Source organism: Oryctolagus cuniculus, chromosome 9, assembly GCF_964237555.1.
Source record: "Oryctolagus cuniculus chromosome 9, mOryCun1.1, whole genome shotgun sequence".
Lineage (NCBI taxonomy): Eukaryota > Metazoa > Chordata > Mammalia > Lagomorpha > Leporidae > Oryctolagus > Oryctolagus cuniculus.
The window spans coordinates 134,918,789-134,938,896 of NC_091440.1; the positions used below are offsets into that span (position 1 = coordinate 134,918,789).

A 20,108-nucleotide genomic window follows, 5' to 3' on the forward strand; every position below is an offset into this window, starting at 1 on the left:
CACATGAGTGCAGGGGCCCAAGGACTTGGGGCATCTTCTACTGCTTTCCCAGGCCATAGCAGAGAGCTGGGCCGGAAATGGGGCAGCCAAGTCTCAAGCCGGCTCCCACATGGGATGCCGGCACTTTAGGCTAGGGCGTTAACGGGCTGTGCCACAGTGCTGGCCCCCTTAACTATTTCTTAAAAGCTTATATATAGGCCTGCACCGCGGCTCACTAGGCTAAGCCTCCGCCTAGCGGCGCTGGCACACCGTGTTCTAGTCCCGGTCAGGGCACCGGATTCTTTCCCAGTTGCCCCTCTTCCAGGCCAGCTCTCTGCTTGGCCAGGGAGTGCAGTGGAGGATGGCCCAAGTGCTTGTGCCCTGCACCCCACGGGAGACCAGGAGAAGCACCTGGCTCCTGTCTTCGGATCAGCACGGTGCGCTGGCCACAGCACGCCAGCTGTGGCGGCCATTGGCGGGTGAACCAACGGCAAAGGAAGACCTTTCTCTCTGTCTCTCTCTCTCACTATCCACTCTGCCTGTCCAAAAAAAAAAAAAAAAAAAAAAATCTAAAAAAAAAAAAAAAAAGCCTACATGTAAAGTTCCATATATGTAACTCTGCTTGTGGTATATGACCAAGCCGTATTAAAATTAGGAAGGTAAACTTTTACTATCTTGAAAATTGCACATATATAATCTGGTAGATGTTTCCATTTCATCGAATGAAATTAACATCAGATTTATGAAAACTAGGTTCAGCAACACTCTCAGGTACAACTGAACTTTACCTCTTTTTAAGTCAGTAATCCCAAGCAGGCATTAACCATGGCTTCTTGGCTAGTTGCACCCATAACTGAGAACTTTAGACCCACGAATGAAGCAGAAAGCAATATAGCAGAATACGAGTGTGTTCAGACGACTGAGATGTGGGATTGCAGACCACGACAGATGGGCAGTTGGAGTACGTGAACGTGGCAGCAAGGCTTCTACGCACAGAAGATCAGCAGCAGCACAGTTGTACAGTCGTGCAAATCACAGGGGACCTGGGGCTCAGAACCCGACTTGTTATTCTGGTAGCCCCTGAACGTTACGGTGAGCAAAGTGGGCCAAGGGTGACTCACTGTGACGCTGCTGTGGTTTGCTGTCACACCTTCCCTCCACCAGGTGTGTCGGCTCCGTCACAGACCCCTAAGCCTATGAGAGTTTCTCCACTGTGGGAAGAAACAGCACAGCAGCCGTCCTCAGCCTGCACTGGGTGTGATTTGCACTGTTCCTCTCAAGGCAGAAATTAAGGGCCTCTGGTGGTATCGAATTGATAAGTTCATTTGGAATATGCTTACTAAAGTCTATTATAGAAACAAAAAAAATGAGCATGATTTTTGAAAGACTTTTTTGATAGAGGTTTGCATACTTGGAGACTTGTTGATGCCTTCAAGACACTGTGCTGCAACAGCAGGGTTGAGAACCGCTGGCATAGCCCATTCCTAGGGGAACAACTGTCTTTTCTTCCTGTTTCTGACCCACTGATTACTAACCAGCTGGCCAAATAAAGCTTTACAGTTCTGAGTTGCCCTCAATATAGTCTGTGGGGAACAAGCAGGTGTTAGAAGGAGTATTTAGAGCCGGCGCCGTGGCTCAATAGGCTAATCCTCCACCTTGCGGCGCCGGCACACCGGGTTCTAGTCCCGGTTGGGGCGCCGGATTCTGTCCCGGTTGCCCCTCTTCCAGGCCAGCTCTCTGCTATGGCCAGGGAGTGCAGTGGAGGATGGCCCAGGTGCTTGGGCCCTGCACCCCATGGGAGACCAGGAAAAGCACCTGGCTCCTGGCTCCTGCCAGGATCAGCGCGGTGCGCCGGCTGCAGCGGCGGCCATTGGAGGGTGAACCAACGGCAAAGGAAGACCTTTCTCTCTCTGTCTCTCTCTCTCACTGTCCACTCTGCCTGTCAAAAAAAAAAAAAAAAAAAAAAAAAGAAGGAGTATTTAGTGAATGTTTTGCTTTTCTGACATCATCATTGGGAGAAGTGTAAGACTTTCTAAGCGGTTATTCCTCCCACTTTTTGGTTCCATGGCCTTAAATGGCCGCAGATCCATATGGACCTGCTAGGTTACTATTCTACTACAAGGATGAACATGGAGAAATGGCTTTTGATCCTTCAGATTCTCACCTCAGAGATGGTCAAGGTAGAGACAATAGCAACAATCTCCGAAGTTAATGCTGAGATTTCATTCCTCTGAGGAAATCAGGAATTTCATCTTAGGAAATACTCTTGCCTAAAATACTCATTGAGCAAGTATTTATAGATTGTTCTCTATGGGCTCAGCATTTATAAAAGCAAATGCAATACAATACAATGAATAGGAGACAATGTCTGTGTTCTCTAGAAACTGCAGGACAAAGTGTTCAAATGTAGATGGAAATGTACAAATGAGTAAGGCAGTGCTAGGTGGTGGTATTACACACTGAATTATGTTTGTGGCTAAAAGGTTTTGACAACATCCAAACTTACAGAGAAAGGGTGCGAGTGTACAGTGACAATTATCATGTACTGTGACTTAGAAAAAAAAATTACAAACTGAAATTATGTTTTGTGTTTAACTCTGAGACAGCAATAGACCGAAGATGAGACGTTCTTCCTGGGTTTCTACGTCTGTCTTGGTGACACAGTATTACATCCAAGGGTGTATGACAGACATTTTTCTCTATTGGCCATCCAGGCATCAGGTACTTTTTACTGGGGTGAAGATGCTTGTAAGGTTATCTGACCTGTTCACCTTCACTATCTCTGCTTCTCTTTTCATTGATTTCTGCCTGATTGGCCATGTAGAAGATACGTCTGTTGCCACTTACATAACTCTCTATAGCTCTTTCTATTGCAGTCTCTGTACAGCTCATAAATCACACTCTAATTTATTCCAAAGTCTCCTGACAGCATAAGCACAAATTCTTCAAAGACTGATCATTGCCAGGTACCCTGCAGTGGAGATGTCCAAGCCCTAGATGGTGAGTAACCCCTGCACTTGTTACAGCTCATCCAACAGCCATGTTGTCTTCCTACACTGTTACCAAAGACATCTATTCTGTAGTGTGTCCCTAATAAAAATGATGTGGTACTCAGCTGCACACAAACGATAGCAATCAACATTTTTCAAAAGAACAGCAAGTCACCTGAATTTACTGTCAAGTAAGCTGGTCACCCTAACTTACTGGGGTGCTTCTATCACAGTATGAGTTAATTCATGACATTTTTATTCCTGCCACCATGCTGGGAAAATCCCAGTTTAAGCATTCTATAGTCACAACTGTTCTTACCTAGGTTTTAACCCAATTGAAATCTTTTCTGAACTTAAGCAGGCTAATTAATGAAAGGGATTTGTAACCTATAACAACATATTCAACTATGCAAAATTATCCAAAATATTTTTTAAAGTTATAGAAGAAAAGCAGAACAAAACATATACAACTTAAAGAGAAAAAATTTTATTGTGATATAAAATGCACTTATAAAACATCCACAGAAGGCATGTTAACTCTTCACTGCTATAAAGGTACTGGGAATATGTTATTCACCACCTAGTGCCAGCTAAAACATACTGTAAACAATGAGTTATACTCACTGATTTTAGCAATCATTGGTGTCGTAACACTTAAGATTATATAATCACATCTATATCCTGGAATGTCCATTACTTTGATGTAGTGTAGTGGGATCTAAAGTACAATTGCACATGGATGGTACAGGAAACACTATTGTTTCCGTCTCATCAGTCAGGCTTCCTGGCAGAAGTGACAAGCTGCAGCTGCCGTCTGCAACACAGCTCCTCCTTTCCTAATGATTGTGTGTTGAGAGCGCTCATGTTTGCACTCATGGAACAACTATCTGTAGTAAACAAGTGCAACATTGTCAGTTATTTTGCACATGTAAATATTAGGCTGATTACTTGTAAACAAAAAGCCCCACACACTCTTAATTCTAATAAAAAAAAATCTGTCAACCCATAATTATTCTAATATGCTTTACTTCAACACACACTGAATTTCTGAAAGGTGCATATATTACCTTAGATGATAAGGTTTGGAAATGAGTGCTTCATATTTCATACTATAAAATGTGCATTTGAGATCTGTTTTACGCAGCATAAAGTTTAGATCAAGAAAGTCCAAATCGCAGATACCCAGAGTTCCTTCTGCACACTCCACACAGGCATGGCCCCGCAGCAGGCTCAACAGGTTCACTGTGAACTGCCCTTGCTCCCTCAATTTCAAGTATCAAAGTAAAGATGAGGCTCAACATCTTTCTAGGTTGTAACCGAAAATGAAGCTTTAGAAAACAATTAAATGTGTTTTGAAAAGATTTTAACTGAAATAACATTCTTAAGTGTTTATCCATATCAGGCTGATAAACAGTAGGACTTTAAAACATTTTAAAATCTCAGTATTTTCTCAAAACAGAGCACTACTGCCTCTAAATACAAGGGGGCTTCAGGAAGCTTTTCAAAAAATGTATTTTCCATGAAGAAAACCATCAATCTTGATGTCCAAGACTCTTTGCTTCCTTTTGAAAGCTATTAATTTACACTTCAATCTGAACGTACATATTTGGCCTCACAGTACTTAAAATGACTTAGAAAATGGACATTTTTTTAAAGCACTAGAATTTCCTAAGGCTGTGTTCAAAGTCTTTCACTGTCATCAGAAATCCTGCAGCATAGAAAAAACCTGGTACCCTTCAAATTTCAGAGTGAGCTGATCTGAAGTGTTAATGCCATTTAAAAAAAAAAAAAGTCAAGAAGAAAAAGACTGCTGCAACCAAGCACTCTCCCCACAGCTGCAGCCGTGATCCCAGCCTGTCCACACCACTCCTCAAGGGAGCAACTTCCCGCCTTCACAGGCACACCAACATTCCAGGTTACAAAGTCATCGAACCTGGCCCCTAACACATTCATCACGCAGTGTGAACAATTTAAGGTCTTTCCTCCATTAAAAAGTGACTCACTGACTCACTGAAGAGTAACAAGAAGTATACTCTATTTTAAGACATTAGACTTTTCTGGAATTGGCTCAACTATACAAACTTTAAGAATTATGTGAAAGTGTGGAATCAACACTCTATGAAAACAATGTGACAAAATTAAATATTACTATGTTGAACGCTTTTCTAATTTGAACTCAAAAATAGAAATCATGAGTCTTCTATAACATTAATTTTAAAAACACACTGAAGTGAAAAGTGCCGTTTTTCAAAAAGTACAATTTTTCCCTCCTCTATAGCAACATGGAATGATTTCAGTTCTCCTGTACTAAATGCTGGACTTTTAAAAAACTAGTATTGCAATGTTTAATGCAACAATTTTAATCAGCAGTGGCTTCTGTTTCAGCTGGACCCCTAATTAGTCTTCGGATTCCTCTTTTTCCTGCAGGACCTTTTGGTTTTGCGAAACTCTGCTTGTGTGCGTGCTGCTTGGGGTGCACTTCTTCATAAAGGAAGTCTGCAGTCAGCTCATCCCCATTGTCTATCTCCATCTGTAAGGATGAGATTAGCAGTGAGATACAATATAAACAAGCATGGTACTCTAAACCCATCACACACAGTAAGCCAGTTCTCAGGTATGAATGTTGACCAAGACACAACTCTCATTCCAACAACTGAGGTCAATGATCTTACATACTGCATCTTTTCTAGGGGTTGAGGGAGAAGGCTGAGTTGCTTTCATACATGCCCAGCTATTATCACTTCCAACTTGGCTCCTTCTTCCTGTTCCAATTTAAGCAGTGTTTAAAAAGAGAAGGCACCACTTCACTCTCCAGTTATTCTGATATACTACATGTGAGTATCCCAGAAGCATTATTCATGGTCCACTTCATCACTTGTGTCCCTGAAATAACTCCAGAAGTCGGCAAACTATGGCCTACAGGTTAACTGAAGTGCAAGTTAAGAGTGCTTCATGTTTTTAAAGATTGGGGGGAGAAAAAAGACCCTAAAAGAACACATGACCAACCATTTGTGGCTAGGCAGAGCCTAGAGTATTTATCTTTTGTTCTTTATAGAAAAAGGTCAGGTGCCCCACTGTAGAAGTTTCTATCCATGCTACAGTGATTCTTAAGATCAAAGGCTTGCAGGATTCAGTACCTAAAATCATGGTAGTACTTCAGAGTTAGGGGATCGAGAATAAACCATCTCTCCCATGTGTTATTTGAATTTAAGAAACTAAATTTAAGGAAACTGGTTTCTTAGTTCCCCAAATCCAAGTTCTTATGCTTGTTCCCTTCCTCCCTAACAACTGGAAAGATCCCTTACCACCCCGTGACTCAGGTTTACAAATGGAGACTGCACTTCCTTGTTACTAACAGGTCCAGCAGCAATGGACAGGACTCTGCACGACCCAACACAGCAATCACAAGCCACGTATCTAAAGGAGCACTGAAATGTGGCTAGCAGAACTGAGAAACTGAAGTCCACACTTGATGTGAATTTACATTTAAATTTAAACAGTATAAGAGGCTTGTAGCTACTGAATCAGTGAGGCCAGAGCTACAGAGGTGGCAGCCTCCCAGGTCAGCCTTAGTCATGGCGAGGAGTGCTGAAGGGTTTGCTGTCATTTTTATGAATCACAATTATACATCATCTACTACATGTAAGTGGCAAGAAAAATCTAGCAAAAACTGACAAATTTAAAACAGGCAAGTCTACCTTTCTTATCACATCCATTTGTAGTTGTCTTTCTACAATTTCCAGCAGAGGGCTCTTGCAGCTGGAATACAGCATCCGTTCTCTTATACTGCATGTGTATCCAGGCATCGAGTAAATAAAAACTGCAAGTTAAAATACCAACATATGATTAGCATATCAACTAAAGCAAGTTCATAAATCTCATAAAAGTACAATTAAGCCTTCTGGGAACGAAATACAAATATACTGCAGAAATATCAACAAGTAAACCGAGGACAACTTGTTAAACATGTATCTTTTACCTATGGACTCTAAATAGTCTCCTTCATGGGAATGTTTATACAGAAAGAAATGGTAGCGTGCTGAATCCTTAGGAATCCTCTTTGGCAAATCTTTTAATTCTGTATTTGTTGTATTGGCCAAAATTATTATTTCATTTTTTATATCTATTTCCTGACAATAAGAAACAAAATACATTAAGACACAGGTAGAAATTAAGTTAAAATTTCACAATAAAAAAAAACAGACACGGGATGTATGACTTTTCCATAATGAATGAACACTTGTTGCTTTTGTAATTAAATCAGGAAGCAAATTTAATTTTTTACATCCCATTACAAATAAACCTTATGCAAGGTAAGTCAACAGTCATGCACACTGCTTACCAACTGCACGTAGTTCAGCTGTCTGTTATTCAACTTTTCCAGAGCCTGTAAAGCTTCTCGAGAAATAGGAAATGCCACTCCTTGTAGTGTTTGATGCTTAGTGTCCACACTCACATCAGTCTGCACCTGGGTATAACAGATTTAATTGACTGGCAAAGTTTTAGCATTTGGCAGCATCAAACTGCAAAAATATGAAAACTCGATCTCTGCAAAAGAGCATCCTTCAACCCTTGCCCAGCCTACCGTTAAAATTAATACTACAACACTACGAACTTAAAAAGCAAATCATTTTTCACATTTGTTCATGGTCCTGCTAGCAATGTGTAAGCATGCAGAGTGCATGATAACATCTTTAGGAAAATGTGGGAGTAAATGTCTGAATTAGTGTGCAGGGTTAGTGGGGCTCTGAGGGTTTGTGTGTTTGATCTGGCACATTTCAATGAGCTACATAAGCTCTTCAAAGTGTCATTAGATTATACCTTTAGTTTTACGATATACAAACAGTATGTATAGATTTTTACTTTGTTCTGTAGGACATAAAATGCAACACAAACAACATGCACTGAATTGCAAGGAGTACAAACAGTATACAAAGACACAACACAACTTAACAAGGTATACTACTGCAGAAGGTCCAGACTTAGAGCTTTCTTTACTAAGAACATAGTTGTGCAGGTTTAGGAGAGGGAGACTTTAAGAAAGCTTTCAAGGCACATGTCTGAGGTTTTATATTTGATAAATGATAGTTGGCATAGGGTGTCATTTGCAGTGTTGCAACAGAAAGTCAAATTGAAATTTTACTTTAAAAAAAATGAATGGAAATTCTACAGCATAAATGATACTGGATAATGAGAACATCATAGAACATATGCAAATGCATACCCCAATACGATCCTCTGGGCTCTGATTGCAAGGAATAAAACAAACTATCAAATGTGTAAAAAAAATCACATAAAGCTCTACTCAAATGACTTGAGCTACAATAATATAATGACAGATCTTTGCTACCAATTTATTATTAGATGATAGTCAACCATTTCCCAGACTGACTCCTATTAGCCTGGTTAGTTTTGGCGACTTTTCTACAAAATTTCAGTAAAAAAATAGTAGTTATTCCAATGCACAATTAGAATGGCTACCAAAAGCACATTACAGATACGGTAATAATAATATGGCTGAAAGTTACTGATTCTAATACGCTGGACTCAAATAATTATCTTCCATACATGTCTCCATCGAAGCAGTGTTCACAGAGCTTCAAGAAAACGTGAACACTCTATATAATTTGTATTTCATTGTGTTTAAATCATCACTGCTTCTGAAATAACAAAACAACCTGCTTCAGGTAAACTTATTTAACATACTCTTTGCACTAAATATGTAACACACACTTTTCCCATTCACAAACTATTCAAAATATAAAGTTAACGGTTATACTTCCAGTAGGAAGATTTACTATCCTGATAAGACATTACTAGAACTCTGGAAATTGGTACGTAGTTTGTTGTTCATTTTTCAGCTTTCTCTGGAAAACATTTGATTTTCTTTTTTTTTTTGACAGGCAGAGTGGACAGTGAGAGAGAGAGAGACAGAGAGAAAGGTCTTCCTTTGCCGTTGGTTCACCCTCCAATGGCCGCCGCGGCCAGCGCGATGCGGCCGGCGCACCGCGCTGATCCGATGGCAGGAGCCAGGAGCCAGGTGCTTTTCCTGGTCTCCCATGGGGTGCAGGGCCCAAGCACCTGGGCCATCCTCCACTGCACTCCCGGGCCACAGCAGAGGGCTGGCCTGGAAGAGGGGCAACCGGGACAGAATCCGGCGCCCCGACCGGGACTAGAATCCGGTGTGCCGGCGCCGCTAGGCGGAGGATTAGCCTAGTGAGCCACGGCGCCGGCCTCTCTGGAAAACATTAAACAGTCTCTAAACTAAACTGAATAAAGCTAAGCTATATAATTTCATTCCTGTAGTTATTAACCCCATATGTATATAAATATGGTATCTTCAAACATTTAAATATTACAAGAGCTTCAAAGTTCTAATTTACCTCATTGATTTTTATCTGCCGTAACTCCTCCTCAGCTGCAGTCAGTGGGGCAGGCGAAGACTGTGACAGCAAGTATTTTTTATACCCATGTAAGCATACATCTTCCTGTGAGCACAGAATTGGATAAGTTATTATCTAGAAATAAAACAAATCATTTACCATCTCTTCTTACTTTTCTTTAATCATTTATCTTAAAAGTTTCAAAATTTTTTAAGGGAGCCGGGGCCATGGCGCAGGTTAACCTCCACCTGCCGCGCCAGCATCCCATATGGGCGCCGGTTCTAGTCCCAGCTGCTCCATTTCCAATCCAGCTCTCTGCTATAGCCTGGGAAAGCAGTAGAAGATGGCCCAAGTCCTTGGGCCCCTGCACCCACATGGGAGACAGGGAAGAAGCTCCTGGCTCCTGGCTTTGGATTGGCGTAGCTCCGGCCATAGCGGCCATTTGGGGGGGGTAACAACTAAAAGAAGACCTTTCTCTCTCTCTGTCTCTCCCTCTCACTGTCTGTAACTCTACCTCTCAAATAAATAAATAAAATCTTTAAAAAAAAAAAAAACTTTTTAAGGGAGAAGAGTACCTACTCTTCATTTGCTGAAGTTTTTATCAGAAAATCTTTTGTATGAAGTTTGTTGGTGGTGATGCTAGCCAATGAACCTGGTCATGCTCAAGTCTACAAAACAACTGTAATTAGCCTTTAGGGGGAATGGCCCTATAATTATCAATAATCAACCTTTATATTCTGAGTTATATGATTATTTAAGTAATTTTTCTGTAATTATTCAGAGGAAATTACCACACTTTTTATATAAAGAGAAAAAAACTCAAAAGTGGTCTACCTATCAAAACTTCACAGTTGGCTGGCGCCGCGGCTCAATAGGCTAATCCTCCAACTAGCGGCGCCGGCACACCAGGTTCTAGTCCCGGTCGGGGCACCCGATTCTGTCCTGGTTGCCCCCCTTCCAGGCCAGCTCTCTGCTGTGGCCAGGGAGTGCAGTGGAGGATGGCCCAAGTGCTTGGGCCCTGCACCCCATGGGAGACCAGGAGAAGCACCTGGCTCCTGCCTTCGGATCAGCGTGGTGCGCTGGTTGCAGCACGCCGGCCACGGCGGCCATTGGAGGGTGAACCAACGGCAAAAGAAAGACCTTTCTCTCTGTCTCTCTCACTGTCCACTCTGCCTATTAAAAAAAAAAAACAAAAACAAAAAAACCACAGTTTGAGACTGAGGCTTATAAAATTAAATTAAGACCACCTTACAATCAATCGTAAACACATTCCCATTTTGAATTGTGTCCTACCCACTAGATTACATTACGTTCTGAATCAGAAAAGCTCTAAACACACACAAACTGTTCAAAAATATTTCAATTTTCTTAATTTTTGTATGTATACCTAAACACATGTCATTACCATGTAAGTATTTTAGGATAAGTGTATTTCAATACCTTTTATCCTCAATGTCAAAGGTACAAATGAATGAATTCAAAATTAGTGATATATTAGCATTAACTTGTCTGATATATAAAAAAACCACCATTTTCTTTTAGTCTTAGGTTTATAGATTCATCCATGCAGCTTCATATCAATTATGCATTACCTAGGAGTTCTTCATCAGTCATTCTAATTGTATCATTGAAAACCTAGGTTTGTACCTTCACTGTTCCAAATACTTCATCTTTAATGTGGCCACCTCCAAACTCTTTTTTCAGAGTTGCTCTTGTTGCTGCATACAACATTTTTTGACGAACCTATTCAGTTGAGAAAATTCACAATTAGACATGAAAAGACATCATTAAAAAAGGAATATTCTGAATGTAAAAAAAAAATCTACAAGTACACTGAAAATAAACTGTGCTAAAACTGAAGCCCACTGACCATAACATGCTAAACGTGTACAAACAACCATAAAAACATGAGCCTCCACATTATCGATGACTATTAAGGTAGATTTCAATCTATGTAACTTTGTTAAAATGGAAAAAATATAAATTCTTAAAAACTCCTCATTTGTCAAAGCATAAAATGAGCTCAAGAGTAACAACCTACTTAAAATAGGGTCTTAAAGAGAAAACACTGAAATGAAGTAACCTTGCTGGCAACATTTTACTCAAAGCTAGATCAGATATTACTAATCAGGCTGTCAAGCATCAACTATCCAGGGCTCACTTATGGCATATACCATTCTATCAGGGATGTGGGATAAAGGGAAATATACTACACACCAATAAAACAGAGTCTGGAGAGATCTATGGCAAGTTGCTAACAAAAGCTACCAATTAATAGAAATAATTTCATAATCCTGCAGGGTCAAATGCAGTATTTCTTTGTGGGCAGTGTTTGTATTTCTTTAACTGACACAGAATACTTGTCCATTCAGAGGGTACCACCAGGCAGCGTTTTGTTTTGTTTTGTTTTGTTTTTTTTGGGGGGGGGGGGCAGGCAAAGTTAGAGAAAGGTCTTCCTTCCGTTAGCTCACCCCCCAAATAGCCGCTACGGCTGGTGTGCTTCAGCTGAGACGCCGATCCAAAGCCAGGAGCCAGGTGCTCCCATGCGGTGCAGGACTCAAGGACTTGGGCCATCCTCCACTGCACTCCCGGGCCACAGCAGAGAGCTGGACTGGAAGAGGAGCAACCGGGACAGAATCCGGCGCCCGACCGGGAGTAGAACCCAGGGTGCCGGCAGGGCAGGTGGAGGATTAGCCTATTGAGCCGCGGCACCAGCCACCAGGCAGCATTTTAACCCAGGGATACATGTGCAATGATCTGGTCACAGTAAGGAGTGGAGCTGTCACTAAGACATGTATCACTTCTGTGTGCTGGATCATATCCTCATCTTATCTTCTGTTCTATTTACCAAGTCTACAATCCTAAAAGAAATACTTGCTGTGCACATGTCCATTAACAATGTATGGGGAATAATAACAAAATGTAATACTCAATTAGTCCTCAGATTTAATACAATTATCTCTCAGGACAAAATAGCTTCATTCTTCAGAGGCCCATATCATTTAATATACCAGACAGTAAAATTAAAAATTTTAGGTAAATGCTAATTATTTTGATTTCAAGGGCAAGACTTCCGAATCTAAGTACATTATCCTGATTTTACATAAGCAATTCAAAGAATTTCTCTATGCGCATTTCCTTCTATGGGAAATGACTACTGCTTCTTAACCTTGACTTGGCCTAGAAACATTCAGAAAAATGTCCTTCTATGATTTAATAAACAAATTTAAAAATTACTTACATGAGAATGATCTGGAGACCAGGCAATGAATATCCATTCATATCCCTGGGCATTCTGAGAATCTAACCTGAATAATATGTAGCATGGCTGTTTGTCCTCCAACAGGGGTAAAATAAAAGGATCATAATCCTTATCCCAAGAGTCTAAAGGCTGACGAGAGGAGCCAATCACAAGTTGCTCTGTGAAAAGCAGTATTTAAAGATATATAAATGGTTTGAAATACCAAGTGGTAGTCTGATAAACACTAGGAGAATAAATTAATATGTAGTTATTTCCAAATTACTGTTACACCAAAAGTTGAAAAAAAAAGGTGGTAACAGAATATAATTACAATATAAAGTACTATTAAAACAGATATTAAGATTTTACGAACAGCATGATTGAAGTATTTAATATACAGCACAAGAAAGGAACACATAAAAACGATCCTAACAGTTAAGCTGAATGGTTAAATAATGGGTGAATACAGTTCTACTTTCCAAAATGTCTGGGCTATAAATTATCAACAAGATATATTTAAATAACTGTACTGCCGAGGCCAGCGCCATGGCACACTTGGTTAGCCCTCCGCCTGTGGCACCGGCATCCCATGTGGGTGCCGGGTTCTAGTCCCGGTTGCTCCTCTTCCAGTCCAGCTCTCTGCTGGGGCCCGGGAGTGCAGTGGAGGATGGCCAAAGTGTTGGGCCCTGCACCCCATGCGAGTCCAGGAGGAAGCACCTGGCTCCTGGCTTCGGAATGGCACAGTGCCGGCCACAGCAGCCATTTGGGAGGTGAACCAATGGAAGGAAGACCTGTCTCTCTCTGTTTATAACTCTACCTGTCAAATAAATTTAATAAACAAAACTGTACTGTCAGCCAAAAACACCATTTCTGAAATTAACACTTAACTACATATACGAAGGTGTATTACATAAAGTCGGTTTAGCTCCTGTTTGAGCACAATGCTATAGATTTTAAAATCTACCCAGAAGCCTGAGTTGGTACAATCACTGTGTGGTGATATTTGGCAGAATGAGGTAAAAGTGTAACTGAACCTGCACAGAAAACCTGTCGGACTTTTGCACAAAGGTGTTCACTGCGGCAGTATGCCACAACAGTGAAAACTGGGAATGACTATTCATCAGGAAAACCATGGACATGTAATACGTGCACAGCAACTAATGAGTGCTCCATAAAAGCCAATTACAAAATTTACAGGAAAAGGAAAATTCAGAGTGATAGAGGATAATGTGGTTTATGTGAACTTAGAAACACGAACAGTACAACAGCTAGTTAGGGATTTATGTAAAAAGGAGATGGCACAAATATAAAACTCCCACCGCTGTCTCAGGGGGAACAGGTCAGGAAATGGAACTGTATCAGAAAAACATTAAATTTAAGAAAAGGTTGGAAGCAGCTGTTACAAAATGATATTAAGGGGAGGTATAAGCATTGACCAAATTATTCTGTTCCTCAGAATTTCCTTATTTTAAAATTTTCCCTTAAAACAAAAAGTAAAGCCAGAAAATATTTAGTAAAAGTGGCATTTTCCTTCTTCAGAGGTACAATAGCAACTTCAACTTTTCCACCTGAGTTACTTAACTAGTTACTTGGGGAGTATGGCATTCAACATATTAGCTCAGTATTTCTAAAATATGCTGCTTTTTAGTAAACATTGTATAGAAGGACAATTGCATGTTTTACAAACTATTTTGGCATTTTTTTAATAAAAAAAGGAAAACAGATTTACTTCTAGATTTTGAAAGAACAAATCACTTTCTCAAAGCAAATATTTCACAGTATTTAAGAAATGAGGCCAATGGAATATTTTCACATATTCATTTGTGATCAAGTAGTAATAATGTAATTGTTCAACTTCAAATCTACCTGACTTAAAACATTCTTCTACTTAACCGGTTTCCCAGCTTACAGACTGGTTCTCAAAGAATCAAATTACAGCTCCTTAAGCTCTCAACACTTCCCCAAACAAGGTAATCATTTCTGGAGCACAGCTACAATCAGGTGATCAAAATGGGAGAGTCTGAAATTTTATATTTCTACATCAAAACAATTTTTTAACTGAAAAATAATTCACAAATAACTATTAGTTTATGTGTGTGTTTTGCTGCTTTTGGTAATCACCTATTTACTTTTTTTCAGTCCTGTAGGCATGGACATTACAAAAGGATTGTAGTGTAGAAACCAAGACACAAAAAATCAAGGAGGAAGACATGTGTCACACCAAAAACATCTGTGTTTCCTGGCAGTCAGCTTCAGAATTAAGAACACAGGAGACATGAGGAATTCAAGTTACCTCTCACAAACTCTGAATTTGCTTCACACTAATTACTACTGCAAATCACTGACACGTAAAGTTTGAAAACAACACGCAAGAACCCAGAGACAAACAGGACTTTAGGATGTTTAACTAACCATTTTCAATAGATATCTTCAGAAGTCTGTACTTTCCATTTCTGGCTCTGGCAAAGATATCTTTAACATCTTCACTTGCTGTGGGAAAAGATAAAGAAAAGTAACCCTATTGTTTTACAGTTAGCTGGGAATACTTTCTTTTGCTACACACATAAGGGAGAAAACTGAATACAAAGAAAAATTTAGATTATGTAGCATCCTCTTAGGGGTATGACAAAGACAAAGGACAGTGGTCACCACATAGGCAGCAGTATACTCTAAAAATATATTCATTCTAATCCGCTTGAGCTAGATAATTCTGCGGCAGAAGTAACAGCGGAGTGGATGGACTGCACTGACTCCCACCCAGCATCGGCGGGATCACAACTCTGAAGAACGCCCTGGACGCTCGTTTGCAATGTTGCAAACTTCCTTCGATTCTCTTCAGGTTCAGGTTCAAGCTTAGGACAGAGACACTTCCCTCGACAGCTGACTGTATTTTTCCATGAAAAACAACAGTAAATTCCAAAGACAAAGCCAATAAAATGCAAGCCGTCTTATGCTCCTGGTTACAGTTTTCTATCTCAAAAAACCTACAGTGCCAGCACTGGGCTGACATAGCCAGAAAGCTCCCCTGGCGTCACACGCGCACCCCCAGCGAGCCGCTGGCCCGGCCGCGCCCGGCCTCAGGACCCCTGACAGGTGCGGAGCCGGGGCGCGGGGGTCGCCGGCCCTCAGGACCCCTGTCCGGTGCGGAGCTGGGGCGCGGGGGTCGCCAGCCCTCAGGACCCGCGCTCGGGACCCCTGTCAGGTGAAGAGCCGCGGCGTGGGGGTCGCCGGCCCTCAGGACCCGCGCTCGGGACCCCTGTCAGGTGCAGAGCCGCGGCGCGGGGGTCGCCGACCCCCGGGACCCCTGTCCGGTGCGGACCCGCGCTCGGGACCCGTGTCAGGTGCAGAGCCGCGCTCAGAAACCCAGTCAGGTGAAGAGCCGCGGCGCGGGGGTCGCCGGCCCTCAGGACCCGCGCTCGGGACCCCTGTCAGGTGCGGAGCCGCGGCGCGGGGGTCGCCGGCCCTCGGGAGCCGCGTCCACTGCTCGGCGGCCGGCACCGACGCCGCCAGATGCCGCCGCCCCCGGGCGGGTGTGGGGGCCGCCCCGGGCGGTGTCCAGCGCGACCCGCGATCCGGACACGACTTCGGCCGGCCGGACACTGGGCGAGGCCCGCGCGCAGGACCTGCTTGCCCGCTCCGCCTGCCGGCGCGGGTCCCTCCGCTACGTGGCGGCGCCCGGGACGCGGGTCGCACGCCGGGGGCGCCGGGGAGCCGCGAGCGCCGCCCGCCGAAGCCCGGCCCGCCCGGGCACCGGCTCCGCCAGCCCGCCCCGCTAGCGTCCCCGGGGAGCCCCTTCCCCGCCGGCGGAGCCGGAGGCCGTTACCTTGGATGCCGGTCTGGTGGGACATGGCGACGGCCGCGGACTGCCAGCTCCGGCGTCGAGTGCGGCGAGCGCCCCGGCCGGCGGCCCCAGGAAGTGGCGGCCGCGGCGTCCGCCCCGCCTCGCCCTGCTCGTCATCCTCCTGCGCCCCGCGGCGTTCCTGCCCCGTTCGTCATCTCTCCACGACGCACCGCCTCCCCGCCCTAACGCGTCACCGCCTGCGACCGGCAGCCGTCCTGCCCGGCGAAGCCCGGCGCCCTACGCGTCATCCGCCGGCGACGCCGCCCCCGCCCCGCCGTGTCCCGCCTCGCAGACACGCGGCGCTCGGCCTCGGGCCTGCGCGCCAGCCATGCCTCACGCACGGCCTGTGGCGAATGAGACGCCCGCACGACAATCCGTCGAACACACGATGGCGGCTCAGAGTGGGGCGCGCGTGGCCTCCGCCCTGGCTTCCTCCGCTGCCGTCCGTGCGGGTGCACCTGGAGAGCGGGGCCGCCTCCCACCGTGTCCCGGAGGCCGGCAGCTCGGGTCAGGCGGGCTGCGGGCTTTTGTTTTCAGTCAGCGCGGCCGAGCGAATTGGCAAGGCTTAGGGACGGTGCTTCGCCGTGCCGGAGCTGCGTTCGCTCAGGAGCGGCCTCCGGGAGTTGCTTTCTGCCGTTTCTCCTCAGCAAGCCCCGCGTTGGGGCCGGGGACTGACGGGCAGAGAAGACAGCCCGGCGAGGAGGAAGCGCTTGGCTCGGGCCCGCAGCGTCAGGTGCGGTGAGCAACAGAAGTCGCTGGTGACCGAGCAGCGGCCTGGCCGCTGGGGCCGGAGCGCTGCGTGCTGTTGCCCGCACGGCGCCTCAGAGACGCGGGGCAGGGGGCGTCGCCGAGCGCGGAGCCCCTCGCGGAGCTCTCCTGCGGCTTTTTACCCGACTGACGTGAAGTTTCAGAAAGCTGGTAAAAGCCCTGGCCCTGAGGAAACGACCCTCCTACGTCCATCCGTCCCAGAGGAGAACGACGTCCACTTCAGCTGGAACCACGGTGGCATCCCCTGGAAGGCGCTCGTCACCCCCGGGCCTCAGAGCTGCAGGAGCCTGGGGCGCATTGCTCTCCTTTTGCCACAATTTTGTCCCCACTCTCTCATCTGTTGGGTTCTCAGGCGTTGGACATATGCCTTAGATTTGAATGGTTTACAGCTTTCAAAAAATACATAGACTTGAGCATAAACAGTTCTGACTGACGAGCTGAAGTATATCAGGTTTTTTTTTTTTTCTTTAACTCAGAAAGATTTGGAAACTGAGGCATAGAGAAGCGGAGTCAGTGGATTTTGAAGGCTCAGACGATTGTTAAAGGCACAGAAACTGTTTTAAGGTGTCTTTATTGTAAGGACTCAGGACAATCTTACGGATCCCAGTATTGGGTCCTGGCTTTATCTCTGCTTCTCTCCCACTCTTTCTCAAACGAGATCTACTTGTGAGGTCAAAAGAAGCCCACCCTACACCTCCCAAAAGGGCAATCAAAGTTCTAGCTATATGCAAAGGTTACATAGATTTTCTAAATCTGAATTCAAAATTACTGGCAGAAAACCGTTTATACTACTTGTCTTGACTGTCGAATCATCTTTGGCCAAGCTGGCTGGTTTTTTCAATACTTACTGCCCGTGAAAGAACAGCAGTAATTAACAGAGGAAAGAAGGTGGATCATGAGTTTGGAAAAACAGGCTTAGAATTCCCACTCTACAGTTTGGTGGAGCTAACCCTAACCCTAACCTGTGTTGGGGGTCACAAACTTAAACTCATGCGAGGGCTGTTAAATAATAGAAGGAAATGACACCGGTACCCAGATAGAGACTCATTTCCACTGCAGGTCAGCTGCAGCTGACCAAGTATGCAGGCTCAAGCCCACGGTAACTCATCTGCTGATTTTAAAGTGCTATCAGAAATTGATATTTCATGTGAAGTCTCTAAATTGTGTTAAACTTGTTCCTTAGCGAGTGCTGACAGAGGAGCGCCACGCACTGATACATTTTTGAGTCCTTTATTGCTGGTGGCCAAGAGTAGGCTCATGCCCCAAAGAACTCTCTACCCCAAAGTGATAGGAATTATAAAGGCAAAAACAGGAAGGGGGGAAATGGTTACTGGGATCAAACTAACCATTTAAGGCCTATGCAAAATTAATATCAATTACAGTCTTGATGATTCCAGTTACAGTCTTAACAGTTCCATTGATAATCTTGACATTAATCCAGGTATTGGCCTAAATCACATGTGGGAAATAGACAAATCACAATCTTATCATTAACCCAGGTGCCACCTATCTGTTTTTAAGCTTGAACAATCATGCTAGGGGGTCGGTATGCTCTTCTTAGTGGGATGTAGTGAACTGCTCTTGTTTTTAGATCATAGTTTCAGACCAGAGTCTTACAGTGGGAGGGCTTTCTCAAGATGGAGGCTCAGATGCTCTAAAATGGAGTACCTGCTGTCAAGGTGTTTTGTCAAAACAAGAAAGAACTGTACATACACTTCAAATTTGATCTACAGGCATAGTTTTTTTTTTTTTTTTATCCAGGCGTAGTTTTTCATAATAAGCATTTTATACAAACTTTTTGAAGGCTCTTCATATACATGGATTTTTTTTTTTACCCAAAAGATTTTCGTTTCCATTTCCCCATGAGTATTTTGAAGTACTGTCCTTAGATTTATCAAGTATCAAATGACAAAAGTAACTCCAAATCATAAAAAAGACCAAGCAATTAAGAAACATAGATGACTAGAATTAACTTTTATTATATGCAGGTAATTACAACTCCTAACAATCCACAATAAAACACTGGCAAGACTGCTTTAACAATTTAACAAAATGAAATATATAACAAGATTGATTCATTTTCATTAGACTGTGGTGCTTGAAGGAGTGAGTCACCAAAGGAACAGAACAAAGAGTTTGGGTTAAAGATCAATTCCATCAAATAATATCTCTTTATTATTCTCGCTGGTGGATCCCAGACTGAAGTCATCTTAATAAATGATAGGTACTTTCTAATGAAAGAAACAGGGAACATTTTGGCTCAAAAGAATTGATAAGGATGCATATTGAAATCACAGTACAAACCAGCACAAAGCAACCAGCATTTTAATGTGTTATTTATGGTGGGATTTTCAGTCTGGGTTGGAAAAGTGCCTCAGCTGTGGCACGCATGCTTGCTGCTCTCTCTTACTCTCTAGTCAAACATCTCATGTAGGGGAGGGTTATTTAAATGGCTAACAGGCATATTCACAAACCGCTTGAACACTTTGTGCTTTCTCTCATTATTTATCTATCTTTTCACTGATGTTCACCAACACCTAAAAAGCCTCATTGATGTTTAAGTGGCATGTGCAAAAGATGCTCCCCAATACTGAGTCCAGAAGGGAAGCAAATTTCCATACCCTCTAAGTATTTTGTCTTCAAAGCAGAGACAGCTGTAGCTTTCCTTGGTAGTAGGACACAGGGCTGGACTCTGCAGTTTGGTTGGAAGACGGTGCAAGCAGAACTGGGAAGCCACGCTTTGTCTGACAGGGTTTGGTTTGCTTTGTTGCTTTTAAAATGATGTGGGGCTGGCATTGTAGCATGGTAGGTTAGGCCTCGGCCTGCAATGCCAGCATCTCATGTGTGCCAGTTCAAGTCCAGGCTGCTCCACTTCTGGTCCAAATCTCTGCTAATGCACCTGGGAA

The 20,108-nt window shown here is 43.6% G+C and overlaps 1 protein-coding gene across 2 annotated transcripts; it reads right to left on the bottom strand.

Moving 5' to 3' along the window:
* Positions 1-3,434: 3,434 nt before the first annotated feature.
* On the bottom strand, positions 3,435-16,550 carry TWF1 (twinfilin actin binding protein 1). 2 transcript variants are annotated; one of them, XM_051839308.2, is made up of 10 exons: positions 16,417-16,550; positions 15,006-15,083; positions 12,594-12,772; positions 11,000-11,095; positions 9,353-9,457; positions 8,194-8,214; positions 7,312-7,437; positions 6,949-7,099; positions 6,668-6,789; positions 3,435-5,499 (listed from the first exon to the last, which is right to left on the bottom strand). In XM_051839308.2, exons 1-10 carry the CDS (start codon positions 16,439-16,441, stop codon positions 5,329-5,331), a joined length of 1,074 nt encoding a protein of 357 aa, XP_051695268.1. In that variant the 5' UTR covers positions 16,442-16,550; the 3' UTR covers positions 3,435-5,328. The 2 variants fall into 2 exon arrangements, with proteins under 2 accessions (XP_051695268.1, XP_051695267.1); XM_051839307.2 differs by lacking the exon at positions 8,194-8,214.
* Positions 16,551-20,108: the final 3,558 nt, after the last annotated feature.